At 61.2% G+C, this 25,437-nt stretch overlaps 1 protein-coding gene across 4 annotated transcripts; it reads right to left on the minus strand.

Moving 5' to 3' along the window:
- Positions 1-972: 972 nt before the first annotated feature.
- Positions 973-24,716, minus strand: Cep131 (centrosomal protein 131). 4 transcript variants are annotated; one of them, XM_027955549.2, is made up of 26 exons: positions 24,580-24,716; positions 22,605-22,797; positions 16,393-16,487; positions 14,543-14,657; positions 14,220-14,341; positions 13,541-13,654; positions 12,451-12,609; positions 10,619-10,736; positions 10,171-10,287; positions 9,851-10,010; positions 9,384-9,478; positions 8,675-8,842; positions 8,186-8,359; positions 7,408-7,527; positions 7,094-7,219; positions 6,213-6,461; positions 5,526-5,628; positions 4,723-4,924; positions 3,639-3,746; positions 3,409-3,526; positions 3,229-3,303; positions 2,508-2,650; positions 2,208-2,385; positions 1,968-2,131; positions 1,313-1,373; positions 973-1,237 (listed from the first exon to the last, which is right to left on the minus strand). In XM_027955549.2, exons 2-26 carry the CDS (start codon positions 22,788-22,790, stop codon positions 1,163-1,165), a joined length of 3,345 nt encoding a protein of 1,114 aa, XP_027811350.2. In that variant the 5' UTR covers positions 22,791-22,797; positions 24,580-24,716; the 3' UTR covers positions 973-1,162. The 4 variants fall into 4 exon arrangements, with proteins under 4 accessions (XP_027811350.2, XP_027811352.2, XP_027811349.2 ...); XM_027955551.2 differs by having other exon boundaries at positions 6,213-6,329; positions 24,561-24,716; XM_027955548.2 differs by having other exon boundaries at positions 24,561-24,716.
- Between the last annotated feature and the right edge of the window lie 721 nt (positions 24,717-25,437).

Raw genomic sequence — 25,437 nt, forward strand, 5'->3', positions numbered from 1 at the left:
AGGCCCAGCAGCCTTCACCCTCTGCCGTGTAGGGGAGCCATCGACAGCCTCCTGGCCTAGCCTGAGACCAGGGACCAGTTGAGTTCTTCTCTGGGAGGGGGCTAGACAAGGAGCAGACATGGCTTATGTCCAGCAGTGAACAGGATGGTGACTCGGGTGCAAGGTGGTACAGGGCAGGGGGGCATGGGGCTGGTCGGGCCCTCATGGGGGGAGACCCTCAGAGCCGTCCCAGACACAGCAGCAGAACCACATGCACAGGAAGCCTCCTGGGGTCTGCACACCACTTGCAGGCGAGGAGAGAGGCCTGGGGTGAAGGCCCCCTGGGGCTGCTGGGCAGCATCCCAACACGGAAGCCCGATCCAGGATAACACGCCTGCTGAGTAGACCCTCACCTCCCTGCAAGCGCTCCAGGGCTCTCCTGTCCACGAGGCTGCAGCCTCCACCCGTCTGTGCCGACAACCCGCAAGGTGAAGGGCACTCGCAGATTCTGAGCTAAAGTGCCAAGTGCAGAGGCTGCAGAGGGAGGGTCTGGCAGTGCCCGCCCTCCTCGGGGTGCCTGTCTAGTCCCCGTTTCCAGAGGGCTCCCGGCAGTCACGCCTCAGTAGGGGGCGGTCTCCTAGGAGGGCCACCTGCTCCCCTGGAGTCTTTCCAGTCACGGGGGACACAACAGCAGCCCAGGGGCTTCAGGCACCCACAGACTGCGTGGAGCCTCCTATGGGCCAGGTGGGGACAGAGGGCCATTCTCCAAGTTGGGCACCAGAGCTGAGTCTCAGGGCCACAGGGCAAGGCAGAGAACAGATGGGAGTGGCAGGGGCGTTGAGAGCAGAAGGGCTGCTAGCCACCTGCCATTTCCTGGTCAGTCTGAACAGCCCAAAGGAGGGAGATGGGGAGGCAGGAGAGGGCTGGAGCCAGGCCTGAGCTCTGCGGTGTCCTCCAGCCCAGGAGAGAAACATAAGGCAGGTGACACAGGACTCTTAAAAAAAAAAAACACCTCTTTTACTGTAAAAAATACAGCCACAGACGGGGTGTCCTGAGCACAGGGCTCACGAGCAGGGCAGCAGGCCGCACCTTGGCCAACATGTGCCCCAGGGCCCGGCACGGCAGCGGGACTCCGTATCGCATCCCTCCTCGTCTCCGGCCTGCCTCCGTCCTGCAGGTGGCGTCACTTGGCACTCAGGGGCGGCCGCCTGTGCTGCTCCAGCAGCTCCTCCAGATGATCAGCCCGCTTCATGGCAGCCTATGACGGGCACCAGAGTCAGCCGTGGGCTGCCCCAACCTCAGGCAGGACCAGCACAGGGACCCTGGGACCCACCTCATGCTGTCTCCGGAGGCTGCTCACGGCCTTCTCCTTCCTGGCGAGGGCTGTCTTCACCCTGCAGAGGCCCACAGTGGGATTCTGCACAGCCCCCCCTCGGCCAGCCTTCAGGGGCAGCCAGCCTGCCCAGCCCAGCGGCCACAGCTCCAAGGCTGGCCTGGGCCCAGAGAAGCTGCCTTCACGGGGGTCAGAACCCAGAGAGCGTGCCTGGAGCAGCACGGGCCAGGGGGCTGTGCCAGGACAGGCGTGAACTTCTCATACCCACCCCTCAGGGCCATGGCAAGTGTGGGCAGGTGGCAGGAGGACCATGAGGTCCCTGGGGGCTCACTGTTGCCCCTGCAGCTTCCCCTCTCTGTGTATCAGCGGCCCCACCCAGGCCTGCAGCCCTCAGGAGGCCCTGGGGTGCCCCCTGGAGAAGCACACTCTGAGCCCCAGCTTGAAGCAACCTGCTCAGGTGCTCCTGGTGAGGCCAGGCACCAGATGCCCCCGGACTCAGTGCCACTGGGGTACTGGTCCAGGCTTCCTGGACTCGGACCTGGACCACGTGCCAGCCCCCGCCCACAGGCGGCCTGCACCCCGGAGGCCTTCACCTTGCTCACCCTCCTCATCTGCCCTGCCCTCGGCCTCCGGCCCCTGCCACCTGGCTACCCACCTCTGGTGCACCTCATCCAGCTCCAGCTGTTGGCGGGCCTGCAGCTCAGCCAGCTCGGCCTTGACCCGCTGCTTCTCCTCCTCAGAGGCCGCCAGCCGGTCAGCAAACTCCTGGCGGACCACCTCGACCAGGCTGCCTCGCTCCCTGGACAGCTCCGAGTTGACCTGGAGGCAGGGAAGGTGGTGAACAGGGCTCCCACGGCGGTGGGCTCTGGACCTGGGAGGGGCGGGGGACACTCACTGCCCGCAGGTCATCCAGCTCCTTCTCCCTCTGCCGCAACAGGGCCTGCAGGCGCTCCTCCGCCCCCTCGGCCTCCCCAAGGCGCCCCCTCAGCTCCGAGCACCGATCCTGCAGCTTCCGCTGGGCCTGCTCCAGCTCCGAGAGCTCAGCCTCATACTGGTCCCGCACACGCTTGATGCTGGTGGGTGGGCGGGGTGCGGCTGGCAGAGGGGCCGGGACAAACTCCTGCCCTCCCCTCACCCCAGCGGCCAGGGCAGCCCAGCACCAGCCCCTGGCTGGCTCCCGCGCTGGAGGCCTCACCGGCTCTCCATGGCCCTGTCACTCTCCTCCTTGGCCAGGGTCATGTCAGCCTCCAGCCGGTGGATAACCAGCTCGATCTCCTGGTCGCGGTCTTTCCGGATTTCCTCCTTGAGCTCCCGTTCCCGGTTCAGCTGCCACGCTTCCTGCGGGGCCAGGCAGCTGGCTGGGGAACCACTGGGAGGGCGCAGGACAAGGGAGGTGGAGGGGCACAGGGCAGGCTCCTGGGGGCTCCCTTCTTTGACCAACGGGGGCACGGACACATTCATCGGGCAGAGAGGGCTTGCCCTGCCCTAGTTCCCCAGGTGCTGGAGCCCTTGGATAAGGCGGCCAACAGGCGAGTCCTCTCCTTGGAGACCACTCTGCCACCAGACAGGCTGGGGACAAAGAAGGAACTGGCCATACTGCTAAGTGGGGCTGTGAGAGTGCGAATGGGGCCAGTTCCTGGAAGCTATTTGGAAATTCCCAAAAGGAAACAGCAGAGGCCAAGGAGGGCGGCCCCCACAGATGGGCAAGCAGCTGACGGAGGGGCACGGGCTGGCAGCTGCCGGGCATGGAGGACAAGATGCCCTGACCAGGCCTTGTCCTCCTGCTGCCAACTCCTGGCTTTCCTGTGGCCACAGGATGGCAGAGAGCAGCCTGCAAGCCGAGTCAGGAGAGCCCCACGGAGCCCTGTGCGGCACTGGAAGAGCCCCGGAGGCCTGGTGCTGCCCTGCCCTCCCACCTCTTTCTTGGCACAGCTGGCCGTCCATGCCTGCCTCTCCACCTCCAGCTGGTCCTTCAGAGCCTTCAGCTCCACCTGGAGGGGAACAGGGCATGAGAGCCACCAGCCAGCCCTGTCCGCCCAGAGCCTAGCCCAGGCCCCTGCCCTACGGGATGCCAGGCTCGGCACGGGGGAGGGGACCTGGTGCCGACGCTCCTGCTCCTCTTGACCCTTCTCGAACTCGGTCCTCAGGGCTCGGGTCAGCGCTGAGCTGCTGTCCTCTAGCTGCTGTCTCAGCTCCTCCAGCTCTGCCCGCTGCCTGCAGGCCAGGCCAGGCGTCAGTGGGCACAGGGCACCGAGGGTCACCACGTGAGCAGTCTATGGCTGGGTGAGGGGTTCACTGTGAGGGGGGTCGGCAGCCCTGGCGGCACCTGGCTGCCTGCTGGCTCAGGCGCTCCCTCTCCTCGGCCACCTCGCTGTACAGCCGCCGCCGCTGCTGCTCCAGGGCCCACTGTTCCTGCTCCAGGTGCTGCTCAAACCTGCGGGAGGGCAAGGCTGGCTCACCTGGCAGGTCACGCAGTCCCAGGACAGGTCCCAGGACACTCGTGCGGCAGGGCAGGGGCAGCCACAGGCCACAAACATCAGTCCTCAGAGCATCCTTCCAGTGACACTGGATGCCTGTCAGAGCCACTGCCCAGGTCAGCAAAGCCAGGCCACAAGTCCACCATGACTCTGAGCTGAGGCTCCTGTGGTGGCTCGTGGAATGGCCTCGTGGCTCGGCCACCTACTATCTCCTATTCCTGTCTGTCCTCACCGACCGCATCCTGCTTGGCCCCGCAGGCGAGGAGGGCCTCTCCCTGCCAGCTCTGCTTCCTGTGTGGGGGGCCAGGGGCAGGGTCCACGGTGGGAGCAGGCTGCCGTCGGCCTGTGTCCTCACCCCACCTGAGACAGGGCTGTGGGTCTGGCCAGCTGTGTTTTGAAGGGCCAGCCATACAAAAGGAGCTGCTTGCATATACTGGCCATTGCCAGCATGTCCCCCAGCCTTCAGGTCCCTAGGGTCTGAGGGCCCACCCAGCCTGGTCACACCTCTAACCAGTGACACCCTCCACCCCCACAGGGCCAAGGAGATGAGGGCAAGAGGCTGCTCTGGGCACCAGAGGGGCCTTGGAGTCACCTGTCTGGGGCTGAAAGTTCTGGGCCAGCTGTGGGGGTCTGCACACCTCCTAAGTCCCAACCCTAGCTTCAAGGGAGGGATGTGCTGGCTGGTGCAGGGGCTGCACCCGCAAGCACAAAGGAGCTACTGGCCGGTGCTGAGATGGGCAGCACAGTTTCCTGTGCCCTCCTGGGCAGCTGCACCAAGACCCTGGGCCCCTCCCCCTCCCAAGACCCCCAGACCCAGGCCTTCAGGACATACCCTCAGGGTTTAGAGAGGAAATGCCCTGCTTCGGATGAGGGTCTGGGCATGCCCCCCCCCCCGGGCCCCTGGCCTGGCAGCCAGGATGTGCGAATGCCCACCGCCGCTGGGCTCGCTCCCGCTCCTGCTGGCCCAGTGCCTCCTTCTCCCGCTCCAGGTGCTCCCGCAGGTCCTCGGCCTGGCGCAGGTAGCGCTGGGCGGCCTGCTCGTCCCGCTGCAGCAGCTCGGCCTCGTGCAGGCCCCGGAGCCGCCTCAGCTCCTGCTTGTGCTTGGCGATGAGCTTCTGGATCTCGGGCTCCAGGCCTGGGGGCAGGACAGCAGCTGCAGGGAGTCCCCGCCCACAGCACCCCTCCAGGGCGCCAACCTCAGAGTGCACTTGTGCCTCAAGTGCTGCAGGGCAGGGGCACTGCTGCCCCTGGTCCCTGCTCCTGGGGCAGTCACTCTGTAGCAGCTGAAGGGGACTCCAGGGCCCGTCCAGCCTGGGCAGGTGCCCGCCTGCCCTAACCATCAGGCCTCTTAGCATGGGTGTCCAGGACCCTGGAGCCAGGGTTCTGGGTCAAGAGCCAGGCCAGGAGAGCCCCACGAGCCACCTGAGGGCCTGGGCTCCCTCCGACAGCACCCTGGAGCCCGCCTCCCAGCCTCCTGCTCCCTGCAGCTTCCCACAGTGTGGCCTCCTATTGGTGGCCCACTAACCCGACTTCTCCAAGCCCACCCCAGGGGAGGTGGGCGCTGCCCGAGTTCTAGTCTCTGATGGCCCACTGGTGTGGGCCTGCCCCTGCCACCCCAGGGCGGCTGCCCCTCAGCACTGTGCCTGCTCTGGGAGGTCTGGTGTGAGTCCCTCCTGTTGGGGACTGCAGCCACTCTCCCCTTCAAGAGCACCCAAATCAGTGCTGGAGTGGCCCACCTCTGACGGTGATCTCCTTGATCTTCTTGGTTTTCTCGTTGATCCACTTCTCCCTGCGGACTTTCTCTGTTGCACTCATTAGTTCTTTGAGTTTCTTGATCTCCTAAAAACAAGGACATGGGAAGTGGAAAGAGAAGATGCAAATGACATCTGCCCCTCTGCCACACCTGTGTCCTGAGCAGGGCAGCAGCCTTCCAACTGCAGAGGCCCTGCTCTCCCCGGTGGCCGGTGGTCCTCAACACTGGCTGTCGCCATGGACTCCAGGGGCCTCTGGCAACGCTGGTGCCACCCCCACTCAGAATCTGGGCTCTGGTCTGGGGTGGGCTCAGGGACTTGGCATCCAGATGGGAAGCACACTGAGGCGGCTGAGGCGGCCTCTCACTCCTGGCAGCCAAGCAGGAAGACGCCAGGAGCGGTCCTGGGCCTGAGCTGCTCGGGCACCCAGGCTGGGCTTGGCCTCCCGAGTCCAGGGCCACTGCCCATGGGAAGGGCCAGGCCGGCACCATGTCTGGATCTGGGTGGAAACACGGAAGCAGCCAGGGGAAGACGCAGCTTGGTGCGAGGAACAGCCCTCCTGTCTGGACCACATCCTCAGGGCCCCCGACTAGGGAGACCCTCCTCCAGCCCTGCCCTGCTCTGGGGTCCGCTGCCCGCGGAGCGGCTCGGCCAGGCCCCCAGGCTGCTCACCAGCTGGTGCTGCTCCTGCATCTGGGCCATGCGCTCTCGACATCGCTGGTCGCCCTGCTTCAGCTCGGCCACCACCGCCTCACACTTCTCGTTCAGGACCTTCTTGTCTTCGATCAGCTGTGAGGCGGGGGTAAGGCTCTGCACTAAGGTCCCCACCCCAGCAGGAGGCCTGTCTCCCAGGGCCACCCTATCCATGCAGGACCGTGTATGCATGTGGACACGGGGCGGCTGCCCCTCTGGGTACTCGACCTGGAGGACATGGTGGATGTCAGAGAAGCCCCAGTGGGGACCAGCCCAGCCTCGCTGAGGACCCTCCTGGGATGAGGGTGGCACCTTGCCTGCAGGAGGGCCTGCAGGCTGGTGCCAAGGGGTGTCCATGAAGCCTCCTGGAAGCACACCAGCCTCACTGAGAGCCCGACTCTCGACCTGGGCACACTGATGTCAACCACCCAGTAGTGACCACCATCTTTCCAACCCCAGGCCTAGAGATCTCTCCAGATCTGGCCAGGGATGTGGCTGAGGGGCAACCCGGAAGCTTATGCTGCTCTCACTGGGGGTACTCTGGCTGTCCCAGAAGCCCCGACAGACCAGGGGTGGCCCTCCAGGGATCGGATGGCCCAGGCATGGCACAGAAAATTTTGAACTTTGTCCAGGACACCTCCCTGTTGGGCCAGCAGTCAGCTAGCTCTGGAACGCCTGGCTCCTCCAAGGCATGCCTGGTTATCTCTGCCCGCTGTCCCGGCAGCCCACCACACTGGGCAGGACACAGCGGGCTATGTGGACCTCAGGCCAGCTCCACCTGCGGCCAGCCCCTTGCTCTGTAAGCCTGATTCTGACCCTCTGGCCTCATCCATCTTCCTGGTCCCCTGGGAGGGCATCACCTGGTCAATGAAGGACAGGTGCCGCTGGATGGTGGCCTCATAGTGCTCTTTCTGTTGCCGAAGCTGCCGCCTCAGCTCCTTTTCTGTCTCTTTGACCCGCCGGACCGTGAGGTCACGTTGCTGTGCCTGTGGGGGGTGTGGGCAGGAAGGAGGTTCTGGCACCAGTCCAGCCAGAGACCCAGGGCTGGGCACTGGTGGCCGTGCGGAAGGCACAGAGTGCCTTGGGAAGAAGCCAATGCCCAGGGCTCTCAGAGAAGTGCTATGGGGGCCTGTGGCCCAGCTGGCAGCCCTGGGTGACATGCTAAGGGCCTCACCAGTGCCCTCTGCAGCAGCACCACAGCCTGCTTCTGCTCCTCCAGCTCCAGCCGCGTCACAGACACGCGCCCCTCGGATGCCAGCTCTGGGTGCCCCCGCCCCACGTCTGGTGCCAGCCCCTGCAGACGTGGCCAAGCGTCAGGCAGGTGGGCCACCACCCACCGCTCACTGGGTGGATGACCAGGAGGCGGCAGGGATGTGCAAGGTGCCTTGCCTGCCCATGTTCCGGGGGACCTCCATGTCCCCTCCACTCCACCCTCAGGGGAAGGAGCAGCAAGGTGCAGGCACCTGAGGGGGATGGGAGAGCTCCCCCAGAAGGCTTCTATTGTTGGGTACAGGGCAATGAGGGCTGTGACCTCAGTCCCTACACAGCCACTGAAGAGCACTCTGGCACCAGTCCAGCCAGAGACCCAGGGCTGGGCACTGGTGGCCGTGCGGAAGGCACAGAGTGCCTTGGGAAGAAGGCAGTGCCCGGGTCACAGTCACTTCTGACCTTCCTGCCGTTTGCCACCACTCCACTCAGCCTGGCCACTGGTGTTCACCAGGGGACACCAGGGCCCAGGGTGCCAGGACAGCTCCCTGGGCAAGGCGTAGGGAGGATGCTCGAGAGGCTCACCCAGAGAGGAATCCGCATGGGACAGTCGGTCCTGCCAGTCCCCCGCCTGGGCCACTCAGCCACATCGCTGAGCAGCCTGGTGGCCTCAGGTAAGGGGGAGGCAGGTGCGACCCCCAGAGCAGAGTGGGCTGGGCTGCCGCAGGGGCCTGACAGGTGCCCACCTCCTGCTGCCTGGCGGGCTGGCCCTGGCCCGACCTCTCCATCTCGTCCAGGAAGCTCCTGACGCCCCGCAGCTTCGCCTCAGACAGCAGCGCCCGCTCCTCAGGGGTGCTGCAGGGTGCACCGAGTTTCCCCCACCTCTCCAGGTTGTCAGCCGTCAGGGAGCTGGCACTGTCCTGTGGGGTGGGGCCAGCAATGGGTGCTGCTGGGGTGGCCCGAGCACTCGGGGTCCCCGGGGCTGGGTGCTTTGCTGGGGGAGCAGAGGCAGCAAGAGTGGGAGGCGGGAGGCAGCTGGGTGGCGCCCACCCGGAGGGTCTGTGTCCCACCTCACGGTCCCTGCACGGGACGGGAGAGTGGGTCGGTGAGATCTAGCTGGCTTGTTAGGGTCTCAACTGCAGCCAGGAGCTGGGGAACCCCGCTTTCCCTGGCCTCTGGGCCTGTGAGGATGGTGGCAGCACGGGCTGGGGTGAGGGATCGTGTGGCTGAGTCACCTCATCCATCCAAGCATGTCTGTCCTTGTGACAGACCCTGGGATGGGACAGTGGTTCGGGATCCTCCTCCAGCAGCCTCAGCGTGTCCAGCAGCTCGTCCAGGGTTTCCCTGGACTTGACCCTGCTCCTGGTGGGGCCCACCATCTCCACGTCCTCACTGGCCATGTCCTGGGACAGGATGCCTTACAGTAGACAGGCAGGGGGGACGCAGCCACCAAGGCCACTGGTGCCCAAGAGAATACTCGTGCCCAAGGCGGACCCCAGTGGTGCTGGGTGGGGCCTCTGCTGCCCACGTCCTGTGGCTCCTCAAGCCCACCCTACAGGTTGAAAGCATCTCCACCAGTGGCAACCCTCCCCCAGGAGAACAGACAGACAGGCTCGGCCATTCAGCTACATCACTGAGCAGCCTGGTGGCCTCGCTGTCCCCTGACACCTCTGACCTTCAAGCTCGTCTTCTGTGGACAGGGACACAAGGCCCTACCCAGGCCCAGTGTGAAAACCTTACAGGGTTCCAGAGCAGTTCTGAGACTGCACCCAGCCAGGGCCCCCCAGCCTGCCACTCTGCATCAGAACAGGAGCCCTGGGAAGCCTTTCAGGGGAACCCGGCTGAGGAGGGGCAGGGAAAAGGCCAGCTCAGGCCACTCCTGGCATGGACATGCCCCTCAAAACTAAAGTCCAGGAGGGAGGGAAGGGTGGGCTGTGCCCAGACCTGTGGCTTGTCCTCCGGAGACAGCTGGTGCTCTGAGGATGAGTCAGAGGCAGGTAGGCAGGGGTTCCTGGGGCCTGTGGGGTGGACGGTGGTGCCTGCCCAACAGAACACAGCAGGTTCCTGAACCTGGAAGAGCCTGGGAAGGAGCCAGGTAAGGGGGAGGCAGGTATGACCCAGAGCAGAGGCATCGGGGGGCCCCGGCTTCCAGGGACTGAGGTTGGGGAGCTGGCGTAACCTCTGGCTCTAGGCCTCGATGCTCCGTGGGTCCTGTGTCCAGGACCAGCTGTCAAGGACTGAGCACCTCAAGTCCAACCAAACAGGTGAGCTGGTCAGGAGCAGAGGTGGTGTGGGTGTTACCATGGCCCAGGCTGTGGGTAGAAGCTGCCCACCTGGCCACAGTATGAGGGCCAGGGTATGACAGCAAAGGCTGCACCTCCTTCCTATCCTAGGCCTTCCAGGTCACTCACCAGTGTTGTTGGCCTTGAGGGGCTGGCGGGCGTCACTGCCTGGTGTCAGGGGCGGCTCCTGGGAGGGCCGAGGCTGCCCCGCTGCTCTGGTTTCTGGGCTCCCCTTGGGCAGCCCATGCTCAGCCTTGGCCGACTGCTGGGCTCGTTTCTGCCGCAGCTCCTGCCAGGGGAAGCATCTCTGAGCAGCCCGAGGCCAGCCCCTTGCCTCCCACAGCCCAGCTGCCCTGGGGCTCCATGTCCAGAGCCTGAGGACCCAGGCAGCAGTGCCGGGGCTGGGGCTGGGGCTGGGCTCTTCCTGGCCTCCGGGGGCTGAAGGGCACCTGAATGGCCGCCTGCCTGGCCTGACGAGCCTTCTCCTCTCGGGCCTTCTTCCTTGCCGCCTCCTTCTGCCGGTGCAGGTCCAGGAGGTTGCCACTGCCCAGCTGCTGCTGCTGCCCCTGCCAGAAGAGCTAGGGAGGGTGAGGCAAGCCCCCATGACTCTGAACGCCCCCTCTGCCCCATGAAGGGCAAGCCCCCAACCCCGAGAGTGCTCAGCAGGGGAGTCAACACTGTGCCTCGGGGTCAGGTGCCCATGCAGAGGCCTCCTGGGACCAGCAGGACACTCAGGCCTGACCATGGTCCCCTCGAGGACAATGTGGGCCACAGAGGTGTGACCTGTGTGGTTCCAGGTCTCTGTTCTACTGGTCCCAGAAACTGCCTATGCACAGTTCAGACCTTGGGCTTCTGCACCCACCCAGGGGGAGCCCCGGTGGCTGTGCCCACAATGACCTCCTGCGTGGCCGCCTGCAAGTGCTCCAGGTCTGTAACTCCTGCTTTGCGGCGCTGTACCTGGTGGCGGTACCAGCGCTGGATGGTGACGGCAGCCTGGTTCACCTGGTGGATAAACCTGTCCAGAGAGCAGGCGTCAGGACTGAGAGGGGTCCAGTGCCCCCAAGGCCCTGCAAGAGCCTGCAGAACAGAGGCCCAGCCAGGCAGAGCAAGCTGGTGGCTACACACAGCCCTTGCCATCGACCGAACCCTGGCAGGACCAGCCCTCCTGGCTCATCTCACCAACACCCAAATGCCACGTCCCTGGTCACCAGGAGAGCAGGTGCCGTCTGTCCACAGACCTGGGTAGTCTGTGCACGAAAGGCACCAACAGGAAGCAACCCAAACATGCTTCACTGTCTTCAGAGCGAGCTCAGGTGACAGGTGACAGGACGCTGCTCAGCAGCAAGGAGCAACCACCTGCGCTGGTGCCAGGCACAGAGGAGGGGCTCTGTCTAGGGCATGCCACAACAGCCGGACTGCTGGGCAGGGGCCTGAGGGTGGACAGACAGGACTCCAGGGACCGTGGTGCCGGAGCCGTCTGGTGGTGGTGCACTGCATCCACCGACACCACGTGTGCATCTGTCCACGGGAAGCCTTTTATCACTCAAGATCACACTCAGTACAGCTGACCAAGTGAAGACGCTGACCCTGACCCTTAGGACCAAGCGCAGATCCTCTCAGCAAAGACACTAACAGAGAGCACAGGGCAGAACTCGTCTGCCACCAGGGCCCTGACTCGGTGAGTCCCGCCCACCTCGAGCAGCTGCAGCAGGGCAGGCGGGCCGGGTGGAGGCCAAGGCCAGGTGGAGGCGTCTGCAGAAGCTGTCTGGCTGCTAAGTGAGGAGGCCAGGCCACTATCCTGAGGCAGAGGCTCCACTACACCCACCCCGCAGCCCCCAAGGGCAGCTTCAAGTGTGCAGCCCCACAGGGTTTCTTGCTCTTCTCAGTCTCGTTATCTTCTTTCCCTTAACTTTATTTTTTTATTTTTTTGTCCTAAGGATTAAACCGAGGGGTGTTTAACCACCAAGCCACATCCCCAACCCTTTTTATTTTTGAGACAGGGTCTCGTTAAGTTGCTTATAGCCTTGCTAAATTGCTGAAGCTGACCTTAAACTTGTGATCCTCCTGCCTCAGCCTCGTGAGCTGCTAGGATTACAGGTGTGCACCACCTCACCCCATAAAGTTCTTTTAACAAACAACTCTACTGAGAATAACTGACACATTATTAAAACCTGCCCATTTTCAGTACACAATTTCATGATTTTAAGCAAATTTACACAGTCTGCAACTACCAGCACAATCCCCATCAACATAATCCTTTTCTAGAATGTTCCCACTGCCTCAAAGAGCAACGGCCACCCTGTGCTCCAGCTTCTGCCCAATCCTGGCAGCCATTGCTCCCTTCATGCCTCTAAGGATCTGCCTCTTCTTGGCACTTTATGCAGATGAGCCACACCACATGTGTCTGTCACTTGCCATTTAAATAACTACTGAATAAGATTCCCACTGGAGTCCTCCGACCCCAGGCCTTGCCCCTGCTCCCCCAACCCCCCAGGCCCTAGCCCCTGCTCCCCCAACCCCCCAGGCCTTGCCCCTGCTCCCCGCAACCCCTCAGGCCCTTGCCCCTGCTCCCTACAACCCCCAGGCCCTTGCCCCTGCTCCCTAGAGCCCCCAGGCCCTTGCCCCTGCAACCCCCCAGGCCCTTGCCCCTGCTCCCTAAAGCCCCCCAAGCCCTTCCCCCTGCTCCCTAAAGCCCCCAGGCCCTTGCCCCTGCTCCCTGCAAGCCTCACCTCTCGGCCTCCTCCTCCGTCACCTCCTTCCGCCTGAGTAGGTTGGTGGTGGTCCCCCCAGCGGCGCCCCGGGCCGCACGGTCAGTGCTGAAGTTCTTGTGGGGCTTCCGGAAGCTGCTACCCTCACTGCCCTCCTTGGTGGCTGCCTTGATGATGTTGCTAATCAGAAGAGAAACCCCGTCTCACTGCCCCAGGAGCGCTCTGCCCAGGCGCCAGTGGAGCCCCAGCCGCCCTGGGCTCTGAGCCAGCAGGAGGTCTGGGCACGGCAAGAAGTTTGCCCTCCTCCTCTACTTGGCCAGTCCCTGGGGACACCTGTACTATGACAGACCCATCAGCCTGCGCCCGAGTAAATGGGCTTCACATTCATTTATTTTTTTAAGTGGTATTGGGATTGAACTCAGGGGTACTGTATCACTGGGTCACATCCAGTCTTCTGTTTTTTTTTAAAGTATTTTTTTTAGTTGTAGTTGGACACAACCTTATTTTATTTATTTATTTTTATGTGGTGCCAAGGATTGAACCCAGTGCCTCACACATGCTAGGCAAGCGCGCTACCTCTGAGCCACAACCCCAGCCCCAGTCTTCTATTTTTTATTATACAGACAAGGTCTCACTAAATTGCTTAAGGCCTCCCTAAATTGCCCAGGCTGGCCTCAAACCTGTCATCTTCTTGCCTTAGCCTCCAAAGTAGCTGAGATTATAGGCATCTGGGATTACAGGCATGTACCATTGGGCCAGATATTCTTTACATTTACAAAAGTAAGAAGCTCTTAGAAGCAGCAGGAGTCCACAGCTAGGTGGCTCAGGAAAGCTGGAGGGCCACCAACTCAGCAAAGCAGCGCAGGGGCTCCTCTGCTTCTTTCAGTCACCCCACGGCGACACCCTTTCAGTTCTGGACATGGCCAGCAGCTTCCTCAGGAGGGCCCCCGCCCGGTGTGAGTCCCTGGGAAGTGGGCCTGGCCCTGGATGGGACTGGGTGACAGCACTGAGGGTGAGGGACCTGCTGCTCGGTCCAGTGCCCTCACGTGCACCGCGTGCCCTGCTGAGCAGACCCCGGGCCTGGTGCCTCCTGGGCCGGTGCCAGCCTTACTTGAGAGCGGGGGCTGTCTGGTTAGAGCTCTTGAGTGGGGGCGCCCTCTCCATGGGGGCGTAGTGGTTGTGCACCATGCTGGTGACGCAGTTGCCCACGGCTCCCTTGCTGCTCCTGCCAGAGAAAGAGGGTGCATCAGTGTGGGAGCAGGCGGCTGGGACCGCCAGCATGGGTACAGGTGTCGAGGGGCTGCCAGTGCTTGCTGTGGCACCGTCAGGAGTCTCCAGGGCCCCATGTCCTGCACCTAGTGGAGAAGCCCTTCCTGTCTCTCAGGAGACAGCTGTGTCCCCAGGCCCCATGAGGCCGAGGCTGGGGCTGGCCTGCTGCTTCCTCCGGGGCTCCTCCGCACCCTCCTAGCACCCTGACCATGACCTTCGGACGTGCTCTGGTCCTTCAGGTCCCCAGAGTGCGGCCTTAGAGTGAACACTGCATCCCTGACAAGGCAGGCCACTTTGGGCCTGAAGGCCATATGGTCCCCACCACCAGAGACACAAGGAACCAAGTCCAACCTCCAAGGAACCCTGGAGGGGCCAGAGCTCCCCGCGGGACAAGCACAAGCCCCTGTTTAAGGAGTGGTCAACAGCCCCCCCCACCCCACCTTGCAGCCTTTGCCCTTGAGTAAGAAAGCCATTCATTCCAAAGGAGCCAGATCCCACCACCAACACTGCAGAGGTGGTACCTGTTATTGGCTGTGAAGCTGGGTGCCAGGGCACACTCCCTCCTCCGTGGGCCCCCTGGGGAGTTGAGGGTGCTGGGACTCTGGGCACTGGCCGGCGAGCCAAAGCCCCTGGGCTGATCATCCTAGGGGCACACAGGACACCCTCAAGGCCCTACCCCAGGGCCCTTGCCCTCCCAACACTGCCACACCCACAAATGGAGGTGTCCAAGTGCCCAGGGTGTAAGGATCACAGCCTGCGGACCAAGACAAAGGCCAAAGGACACAAGGAGCAGACGGCAGTCCTGTGGCAGGACCAAGACCCACGCCGCCTCAGCCCGCCTCACCAGGACGTTCCAGGTGGCTCCCTTCCCACTGCATGGCTTGGGCAGGCTGGCCAGCCTCCCTCTCCCACCAGGATCTCCCTCGAACAGCGCCAGGAAGTCAGTGGGCTCCGCAGGCCTGTGTCACAAGAGGATGGCACATGAGGACAAGGTCAGCCAGCCAGGTGGCCAGCCCCAGGAAGACAGGGCCACATCTCACAAGAGGACAGAGGGGGCTGTGCTGCCAGTGAGAGCTTCTGCCCCCAAAGCCGCTCCTTAGCCTGACCAGCGGGCTCGGGCTGGGGCCTGGGGAAGGGCCCAAGAACCCGTCCATTAGCCACACTGAGCTTAGATTTCTGAGGACCAAGGGTCTTCGATATGTGACCAGCCACTGCTACCACTCTCCTCCTGTGGTCAGGAAGCCACACTGGCCTGCAGCTCAGAGGGGTCCACAGGGCCCCCCATGTGGCCTAGGACATACCTGCCCCAATGTCCAAACCTACCTGGGGCAAGAGCCACAGCTGCCCCAACAGAGCTGCCCTGATGGAAACGTGGTCTGTCCACAGTACTGTATTATTATTATTTTTGTTGTTGTTGTTATTATTATACCAGGGATTGAACCCAGGGACGCTAGCCACTGAGTTTCATCCCCAGCACTCTTTGCTTTTGAGATGGGGTCTTCCTAAGTTGCTTAGGGCCTTGCTAAGTTGCCCAGGCTGACCTTGAACTTGAGTCCTCCTGCCTCAACCTCCTGAGTTGCTGGGATCACAGGTACATGCCACTGCGCCCAGCCAGTGATAAATCAACCCACTATGAGGTATGCAGCACTGGTCATCCACTGGCCATCGCCATGGCACAGATGGCCCTCGAACACACTGAGCTCCAGGAAAAAGCCCGACACCAAAGGCCACACACTGTGACTCCAGCTGCAGGAAATGTCCAGAACAGGCGAACCCACAGCACGCAGGTTGGTGGCCAGCGGGTGGGAGGGAGGGAAGTGACCATCAAGGGTCATGGGGCTTTCTCTAGGGAGAAAACATGACCGTGACGATGGCGGTACAACTCAAGTGTACTAAGGATCACTGATGGGCTGGGTGTGGCTCAGTGATAGAGCACTTGTCTAGCTTGCAGGAGGCCCTGGGTTCAATCCCCAGCACCAAAAAATAAAAAAAAACAAATAAAAAGAAAAGAAGAAGAAATAAAAAGTGCAGCAAGTATCCCAGCTGCTCTGCGCCACAGTCCTGGGCTCTGAAGTTGCCTCTGGTAGACATACAATGCCAACCCCTGAGGCCACCGACCCTGGGCGGGGCAGCACTGTCCTGTTCCTCAGGGGAGGTGACCCCTGGGCTGGCCCAGAACTTATCAGTCTACACATCTGCAGCCCGAGCTGGCATCTGCCCTCTTGCAGACAAGACGTGTAGGAGGAGGTGTCAGCCTAGGCCCTTGTCCTGAGGGTTTGCTGGCTGCAGGCTGGGTCCCCTGCTGGCACTGGGCATCCCCTCCCACTGGAGTGGAGCCAGCGGGGCAGCAGCTGTTTAACTGGCGGAAACGGCACAGGCTCACCAGGAGGATGGGGAACTGCCAGGTGCCGGTGCCTCTGTACCCAGGCCTGACCCCAGGGGAAGGTGGACAGATCTGCCTGGAGGACCCTGCCAATGAGACAAGACTGTCTGCCTGTTGGTGGCCTCCCCACCCAGCCCATGGCTAGAGGTGGACCTGCATGGAGCTCACCCCAGGCCCCAGGCTTTAAAGGGGCACAGATGGAGCTGACAAAGGGCTGAGGCAGGAGAGGACAGGGGCTACCTGGGGGCTGGGCTACCAGAGGGCTCTGGGAGAAGCTGGGGTGATGAGACCACCCGATGGGCTGGGGTTACCTGGGGCAGCTGGTCCACGGCTGGTTGACCTGTGTGGTGCTGTTAGATCTTCGAAGGTTGTTGATGGCCCGGGAACCCCCAGGCCCTGTGGCCTCCTGCGAAGAGGGAGAGAAAGCCACTCAATGGCCGAAGTCTCCGACCCTTGTCAGCCTGCTCAGCACAGGCAAGCCCTGGAGGGACAGATGGAACGCATGCTCGGTTTAGGGACGGACTGGGACACAAGTGACCCAGGAGCAGGTAGGCAGGACGGGGCAGTGTGGGGGCTGGGCAGGGCCGACCTCCTAGAGCCTGGACTTCCTGCACAGGTGGGGAGGGTCGTGGCCAGGCAGCAGGCTGGCTGTGAGCCGTCTCCTGTCGGGAGCACAGCCAGGCGGCTCTGGGTTGCCATGGGGTGAGAGAGGAGATGGGGGCACCGGTGGGCAGCGAGCCCTCGGGGAGTCTGGGACAGAGGGCAGTCTGCACAGCCCCCCGGCAGGAGGCTGTTGGGGAGGAGAGTGCCGCAGGCCGCGAGGGCGTGGAGCCCTGAGGCCAGGCTGAGGGAGGCACTGTGGGTGGCCTCTGGGCCACTGCTGGGCCTCGCTCCTGGGAGAGGCAGTGACGGCTTGAGGCAGGTGGGGAAGGGCTCAGTGGAACGAGGCTGGGCCCGGGGCTGCCTTCCAGCTTCCCGCAGGCTTAAGATCTTCCAAATCAAGCACTTTGGGGGAAAGTCCAGAGTGAGAAACAGCGGGGGACCCTCCCCACCCCACACACTGTTCACATCATCAGTGAGATTCAACCTGACGCCAACGGGGGTCCACCCCAACAGTGAGCCCCCAGACCGGAAAACAGACACAGACTTTCAGGTTTTAAAATCAGAATCCTTAAGCTAAAAACAAACCCCCCCTCACAGAAGACAAAAAACAAAACCAAGGGACCCGTCACATGCGGGAAGCCGCGAAGCAGACGATTCTCCCTGGTGTCTCCCCTGGCTCGCAGTCGCTTTCTGAAGCAGCGGACAGCGGGCCGGAGCGGCCACAGCAGAGACACAGGGCTCTGACGTCAGAAGGTGGGAGCACCCACCTTCCCTGCAGAGGACGCACACTCCCCCCAGGCTGTGGGCGGCGACCCTCACGGACTGTCAGGGTCTGTTTCCAGAGGCAGCTGTCAAGTCTGGCAGGTCAGTGCTACTCCTGTGGTGGTCCCAGCTGGACCACACTAGGGGCCCAGGCCAGGCACTGGGAAAGGCTCCAGAGGACAGGGCTGTGGCAAGGGCACCAAGCGTGCACCCAGCACCCAGGACCCGGCGAAGGGAGCTGAGCGACGGCTGAAACTGGGACCATGGACCCAGAGAGGCCACTGCTCTTCTGAGCAGACCCAGGAATGTCTGCCTGGCCCTGGCACTGTGCCTATCAGACAGGGGCAGAGGGCACCCTCCGCCTCCTCAGGGAGGCTGGCTGAGGTGGGCCGCACCTGCTCAGGGAGAGGGGCAACGGAGGCCTGCGCCTCACCAGAGCAAGCCCCAGACTCTGCCCTCAGCGTCTCGGGGGGTGACCTCAAAGTCCCCAGAATTTCCCACCTGATCAAAACGCCAGTTCACCTGGGACCCTGGGCCAGCCTCATGTCCAACAGTAAGGTTTACAGAGGGGATTTCAACAACACCCAGAAGGTGAGGTGGGATGGGGGCGTGGGCCACATAGTGCCACTCCACCTGGGGGGCTGTAGGCTGAGGTGGGCCAGTGTGTGCCCACCGCACCTCTGCATGGAGCAGGGCAAAGCAGAACACACAAGATGAGGCCAGAGCAGTTTGTTGGGCCAGAAAGGAAGAAAGCAAGTGCTCAAAACCAAAAGGTGAGCCAGTCCAAGGGAGCAAGAGGCAGGCGCAAGAGCTCCCGGGGCCAAGGCTGGAGCCGGCAGATCAGCAAGCAAGGGGTACCAGAGCAGCACGCGCTGCGGAGCCTTCTCACAGTGAGGTACAGTGAGAAGCCACTGGTCACAAACCCCAAAGAACCTGTGGAGACATTCTGGCTAGAGCAGGGCCCACAGGTCCCCAAGCGTGGGCCACATGGGTCAGAGCCCTCCAGAGAGCAAGTAAGAAAGGGAACCTGACGAGTGGCAGGGAGGCCTCACGCCATGAAAGGGCCGTCAGCTCTGTGGTCCGCCAAACCTGCCTACCCAGGAGAACGTCCCGCAGACCACCGTCAAGTCACGGAGGAGGGGCTGAGCCTCAGCCACAGGGGACCGAGGGGGCCCAATGCCCTGTGGGATCCTGGGGCAAAATAAAGACGTCAGGCCAGGCACTGCGGTGCACTCCCGTAATCCCAGCGGCTCAGGAGGCTGAGACAGGAGGACCGCAAGTTCAAAGCCAGCCTCAGCAACAGCGAGGCCCTAAGCAACTCAGTGAGACCCTGTCTCTAAATAAAATACAAAATAGGGCTGGGATGTGGCTCACTGGGCAAGTGCCCCTGAGTTCAATGGCTTCAGCCATTGACCAGGTCACAGCCTGGGCCAGCATCCCACACTGGTACCCCACAGCTCGTGTGGACAGTCTTGGCTTTCCCTCTGAAGCTGTAAGGATGCAGCCTGCGGCTCATCCTCACCCGATTTCACACAGGGAGATCAATGCCTCTGACTCCGCAGACCCAGATGTGGACTGCCACGCCGGCAGCTCGGGGGAAGAAACAAGGGGCAAAGTGCACCGTGAGAGGCTGTGTCCAGCACAGAACCTGGCCCTCGGCCTGTAGTGGACCAACTCAGCCCTTCCCCTCTGCTGCCCTGATTCTAGAATCAGTCAATCACGCAGACCGTGACCCCCAAGCTCCTTCAAGCAGAGTGAAGGGCAGCTATGTCAGGATCCAGGTACATGCAGCGGCCTGCTAGCCTAGCTCCCCGGAAGCCCTTCAGCAGAAGTAAAGGCTGGCCCTGCCACCCACTCCACACACGTGATTGAGTTCTTGTGGCATCTCATTATTTCTAACGTGTGAGTTCTCAGGTAAACTTTTCTCATTGCCAAACATCTATTTGAATTTGAAAATATTTATGTTTTATTAAGGCATGTAATAAATTATTCTTTGAAACTTGTTGAAGAGAACAAGATTCAAAGCCATGTGGTAAAAGATGGCATACTGGTTGCAAAATAAACAAAAATAACATTGTGATTTTTTTGATACCGAGAATTGAACTCAGGGGCACTCAACCACTGAGCCAGATCCCCAGCCCCTTCTTGTGTTTTATTTAGAGACAGGGTCTCATTGAGTTGGTTAGGGCCTCACTAAATTGCTGAGGCTGGCCTTGAACTCTTGATCCTCCTGCCTCAACCTCCTGAGCTTCTGGGATTACAGGCGCCACCACGGCACCTGGCTGCATCTTTCTAATACAATTTTCTAACAATGTAATAAAACACACTAAACTTACATATTCATGTTCTGTTAAAACCACGTTTCATTAAAAGTACACTTTCATAGTATGTAATTTACATTTTTTTCCTAATGTGCTTACCTAAATGAAGCAAAGCTACAAATATAGACCTTAATGATTTAAGTTAAATAAACTTCTCTACAACTGCTAAAAAACAGCACCATCAGTTCTCTTCCTGTGCATACCAAATTAGTAAAGACTAACAATTGTGGGCATGTTGTGTGTCACAGTCAATCAGTGGCACTCTCCTTGCCACCGGTGAGGGGACGATGAGCTTCTTTTGGCAGCACCCAGGGCCCCCACTGAGCCACACCCAGCCGGGAGCACTCGGCAATACCAATACCACGTGCTCTGACCCAGTGGTTCCACCTTTAAGATTTATTCTACAAGATCATGTATGTATTGGCAAACACAGGCCTGAAGACACTCATGGTGGCACCACCCACAAGAGGACCTTCTGCCCTGCTGTTAGAGAGAGCAACGGCTGCGCACAGCCACTCGGGGTTCTACAAGACACAGCCCGCACGCGGGCCCACGTGTGCCTGTGTACTGGAGCAGCAAGACCCGCAGCACCACACAGCCACCCTGACATGTTGCCCGGAGAGGTGACAGGCAGGTCTGCTGCTTGATGGGCCCCCTTCTGGTGTCTCTCTGCATTTTAAACCGTGTGCATGTGACCATTAAAAATAGCACACACAGAATTTTTTAAAATATGTATTTTTTAGTTGTAGATGGACACAATACCTTTATTTTATTTACCTTTGTGTGGTGCTTAGCATCGAACCCGGGGCCTCACACACGCTAGGCAAGCACTCTACCACTGAGCTACAGCCCCAGTCCCATAGGTAGAATTTTAAAACACTCAAACAAAGCGGCAGCACGGCGGCACTGGGTGACGGATATGGACAGCTTCGTCTGTCCTGGGTCTTCCTGGCAGCGGTTTCCCACCTCCTTGCTGAGGCTGATGTCAAGAAGGGAGGAGGGTCTTGTGCTCACTGAAGGCGCCAAGGTGGAAAGGGTGTGCTCGGAAGGAAGACAAAGTCACAAGCCAGGAGCCCCTCCCTCCAACTGCAGGGTGGTCTGGCACTGACGTCACCTGAGCCACAAGACCACCAGTGACTACAGCTCATGTCCCAGACAATCGCAGGACAGAGGGCCCTGGAGAGAGGGAAGTCTTTGGAGACAAAGGTGATATGGAAATACCAGGCGGATGGTCAGCAAAATGGCCCCCAGCCAGGGGCTACTCCAGCCCCACAGAGAACAGGAGAAAGAGAGTCATCAGCCCCATGTCAGGCATGGAGCCATGGCCTGGCAAGTGCTCCCCACAAACCCCAAAGACACCTGTGGCAGCAAGGTGGCCAAGAGGACAGGCACTGCCCAGAGCCACTCCTCGCTGGGTGGTGGCTTTTACCCACATCTGACCCCTGCCCAGGGATACCAGGGAGCAAGCTACGATCATAAATGTAGGAAACAGCTGGACACTCTGCCACGGAGAGGACTCACGAGCTCCACCCTCAACACTGGGGCAGGCAAGGGGGCAGCCTGGGAAGATGCCTGGATAGGACCTGTGCTGGCCTTGTCTTTAAACCCATGTTCAGGAACAGAATGCCCTCAAGTGGAGAGGTGGGAGAGGGTGGTAGGTGCCCAGGTCAGCCACAGGTGCAGCCAACCACAGCTGGGCACTAGCAAGCCAGCAACTCCACACCACTGTGCCACAGTGTGTCACCGCATCATCCCCCCCACGCCCCCTTCTAGGCCTCCTGGGTAGTGGGAGGGAGCTGGACAGGAGGCAGGGTCCAGTGACTCTGGAGCAAGGTGGAGCTGCAGAGGGCAGTGACACACTAGCCCAAACTGGCCATCACTCCGCTGAAGCAGCACACTGTATCTTAAACCTATGGCCACCACGAGTGCCCTGGTAGAACGTCCCAGGTCCCCATCACAAGGGTCCTGGGCTTTGGGATCTTGTTTGGATAGAAGGTCCTCTACTAGAGTGTTGTCCTCACCTCAGAACTTGGCTTTCATGAAAGCAGGAGTGACCTTTTTAAGGAGAAGGGCGGGAAGAACCCAAGGGCACTTAACCACTGAGCCACATCCCCAGCCTTTATATTTTATTTAGAGACAGGGTTTCACTGAGTTGCTTAGGGCCTCACTAAGTTTCTAGGGCTGGCTCTGAACTCATGATCCCCCTGCCTCAGCCTCCTGAGCCACTGGGATTACAGGCGTGTCCACCCGCCCAGCTGGAGCAAGGCTTTTATCCACAGGGGAACCACCACCCCAACCCATGAGGCTACTCTCTACCCTGCCAGGATCCCCACCAGGACTAGACTGTCTGAGCCCCAGATTGTCTGGGCATCTAAGCCAAGCTCCCAGGCCCCTCTGTGGGGCACTGCCCTGCCCCCCGCCCCCCCCCAGTACTTCCCTGAGACCAAATCCTAGCCCCTCAGCCACCTGATGTGTGGGTTGACAGCCTCATTCCCTGCCCCAGCACAGGTGGCAGGAGGAGCACCCCTGCCCAGCACACTGGAGCCCATCCAGGGTTCTCCGGGGTCACAGGAGCGTGGCACCCTCCCCACAGGTCAACCTTATTGATTAAGATTCCAAACAAATCCAAGGGCAGCAGAGCAGGAGGGACAGGGCCTGGTGCTAGGATGTGGGCTCTGCCTCAGGCCAGTTGGCCACTGTGTCCTCCTGCGGGTCAGCTCCCAGGTGTGCACGGCCTGGACCATTCCTGCTTGGAAATGGCCAAGAACTGCACAGAACTGCCCTGGGGCCAGATGCCACCCATGACAACAGGACCCAGGGCCCTACGCTGCACTCACCAGAGCCCTCCTCCTCATTGTGCCGCCTGTGGCCACAGAGATGGAGCGGGTGACGGGCTTGGCTGTAGAGGCACTGCTAGGACGCCGGGACATGGGCAGAGGGAGGCCAGTCAGACTCAGGTCCACACCTTCCGGGCTGCCCTCAGGGGTACCACTAGTGGCCCGTGAGCCTTTCATGGTGGACATGACAGACCTTAAGAGGGAAACAAGAGATACAGTGAGACACCCGAAAAAACTGCAGTCCCCTGCAAACACCACCTGCTTGCCAGCTCAAGACACCTGGGTCCACCTGCCACCAAACCCTCCAGGAACCTGACACCCTCCTCACTGGCAGGTGAGCCCCTTAACAGAAATACAAGGGGGCTGTTCTAAACCCCATGCCAGTACAGGGTTGAGCAGGTGCCTCTGGGTGATAGGCAGGTGGGCAGCATATTACTGCAAGAAAGTGGCTCAGACAAGTGGAGTGCCTTGCTCAAGATCATGGTGCTGGTAGTAAATGGCACAGCTCTACCATTTACTACCAGCACCATGATCCTGAGCAAGGCACTCCACTTGTCTGAGCCACTTTCTTCAGTGAAGTGGGAATTTTAGAAGTGCCTCTGTGTGGGCACCACAAGGTGTGACCTGGGGCTAGCACAGGGTGTGCACTCAACAACCCAAGTTACTCCAGCAGGATTTGGTCTTGAAAGTCCTAGGACAATAAGCTCAGGGTCCCCAAGCTCTAGCCAAGACCCCCTCAGAGCCCCTGGGCACTCCCTGATCTCTTGGATGAGGCAGCTGCTCTTGTGCTTTCGGGGCACCCTGCCACCCCTTTTCATGTAGGCTGCTCTTAGTCTCCCTTGCTCTTTTCCTCTGAGTTGGAAGCCCCCAGGGCTCAGCCCCAGCTTCTCTTTCCCATCCACCCCTGGCCTCTTGGTTCCCTCCACATCTCAACCCTGGTTGGGTCAGACTCCTTGTCTTGGCTCCTGTAACAGCCCCTCCACCTGCCCGGCCCCCTGCTGTCCTCACCGGGCACCTGAGTTTCACAACACTCCCAGCTGGCATTATATCCTGGTGGAAACAGTTTTCCAGGCACAGAGAATCAAACACCCCAGATCTGACCCTGCTCCCTGACACACACCCACCCCCCACCCCTGCCCACTCTCATGCTCAGCTGGCCCATCCCAGCATCTCTGCACCTGCTGGCCCTTCTGCCTACCTGACCTTGTCTACCACCCCAACCCTCTTCTTTCCCATATCCTGCTTCCTCTTCAAACACCACACAGGATTGTTTTCTGAATTGGGTGACTCCCTTGAGAGGACAGGAACCTTGTAGCCACAGTACCTGACACACAGAAAGGGCTCAAGTGGTGAGTGCTGAGGGAATGAGGACCCAAATGTTACATGTGATTACAGTCCCTGTCACTGCATCCGGTGTGCCAAGGGCACAGAGCTATCGTGGGTCCCCCGTTTTCTAGCGGCAGACCTGCCACTGGCCTGGTCAGTGGCCTCAGCTCTGCGTTTCCTGCTTGCCAGTGAAATTTAACACCCCCCCCCCTCCTCGGCACTGGCCACGCCCAGCTGGACACAGCGGACCCTGCTGTCCCAGCCACACGTGCAGCCAGCGAGGCTCCTGGGTAAACATAGCCTCTCCATGGAAACCTCCGGCAGGATGAAGGGAGGCCTGGGAGGCCAACCGCACCCCGGGTGGAAAGGTGTTCCTCGCGGGGCCTGAGGGGTCAGGTCCAGCGTCCCGCCTGGCCCCGCGTGGGGGGGACGCGGGGACGCGCAGGAGTAGGGCCCTTGCGCAGTGCGGCGCCCTCCGCTTCTCCCCGGGCCGCTCCGGTCTCCCCGGTTCCCCTGGGCATAAGGCGGGGTCCTGAGACCCCCGGCCGTACTCCACGTCGCCCTCTGGGGAGGGCGGGAGAGGGCCGCCCGGGGGCACCAGCCCCGTCTCACCTGCAGGGCGAGACTCACCTGCGCGGACACCCCTCACCTGCGCGAGCTGGGCCTGGGGCGCGGGGCCCGCGGACTCGGCCGGGCGGGCGACCTGGCGCCCCGCGGTCCCCAGCGGTGCCCCGGGCGGGTGACAATAAAGCGCGGTGAGGGCGGGCAAGGGGCCGCGGCTAGCAACCCCTCGGGCACCGCCTCCCCTGCCCGTCACCCGGCCCGCCTTTCCTGCCAGCGTCGCTTTCGGATTGGTCTTCTGGCCTCCCGCTTTGGAATTCTCGGGACCTCATTGGACCACTGGGCTGTCCTTCGGGAGGTTCCAGCGTGGGAGGAGCGGCGGAGAGCTGGGGGCCCGCGACGGCGGCGGACTGCCGATTGGATGAGGCCGGAAGAGGGCGGAGCTTCTGGGGCGGGGCCAACGCGTGGGCGGAGCGGGCGGTGGGCGGAACCAACGCGCCTCTTGATCCCACCCCTGGCCCGGCTCCGTCCCCTGGTGCACGGAAGGCGCGCGTTAGGCCGGGAGTGCGTCCCGTGCTGCGTGGTCCGAGCCCTCGCCCCGCTCTGGCTCTCCTGACTCTGCCCAGGGAACCCTGGACATACAGATCGGATGCCCTCTTCAACAAAAGTTGTATTACAGTAACAACATAGTGCTGGCCTCTCCACATACCTTTTATATTAATATATATAATTTTTTTTTTTTGGTACCAAGGACTGAACTCAGGGGCACTTGCCCACTGAGCCCCATCCCAGCCCTATGTTGTATTTTATTTAGAGACAGGGTCTCACTGAGTTAGCGCCTCGCTAAATTGTGGAGGCTGGCTTTGAACTCCTGCCTCCGCCTCCCTAGCCGCTGGGATTACAGGTATATGTATATTTTTTTATTGTTGTTGTTGTGGTCGATGAA

This window comes from Marmota flaviventris, chromosome 17, assembly GCF_047511675.1.
Source record: "Marmota flaviventris isolate mMarFla1 chromosome 17, mMarFla1.hap1, whole genome shotgun sequence".
In the NCBI taxonomy this organism is placed as follows: Eukaryota; Metazoa; Chordata; class Mammalia; order Rodentia; family Sciuridae; genus Marmota; species Marmota flaviventris.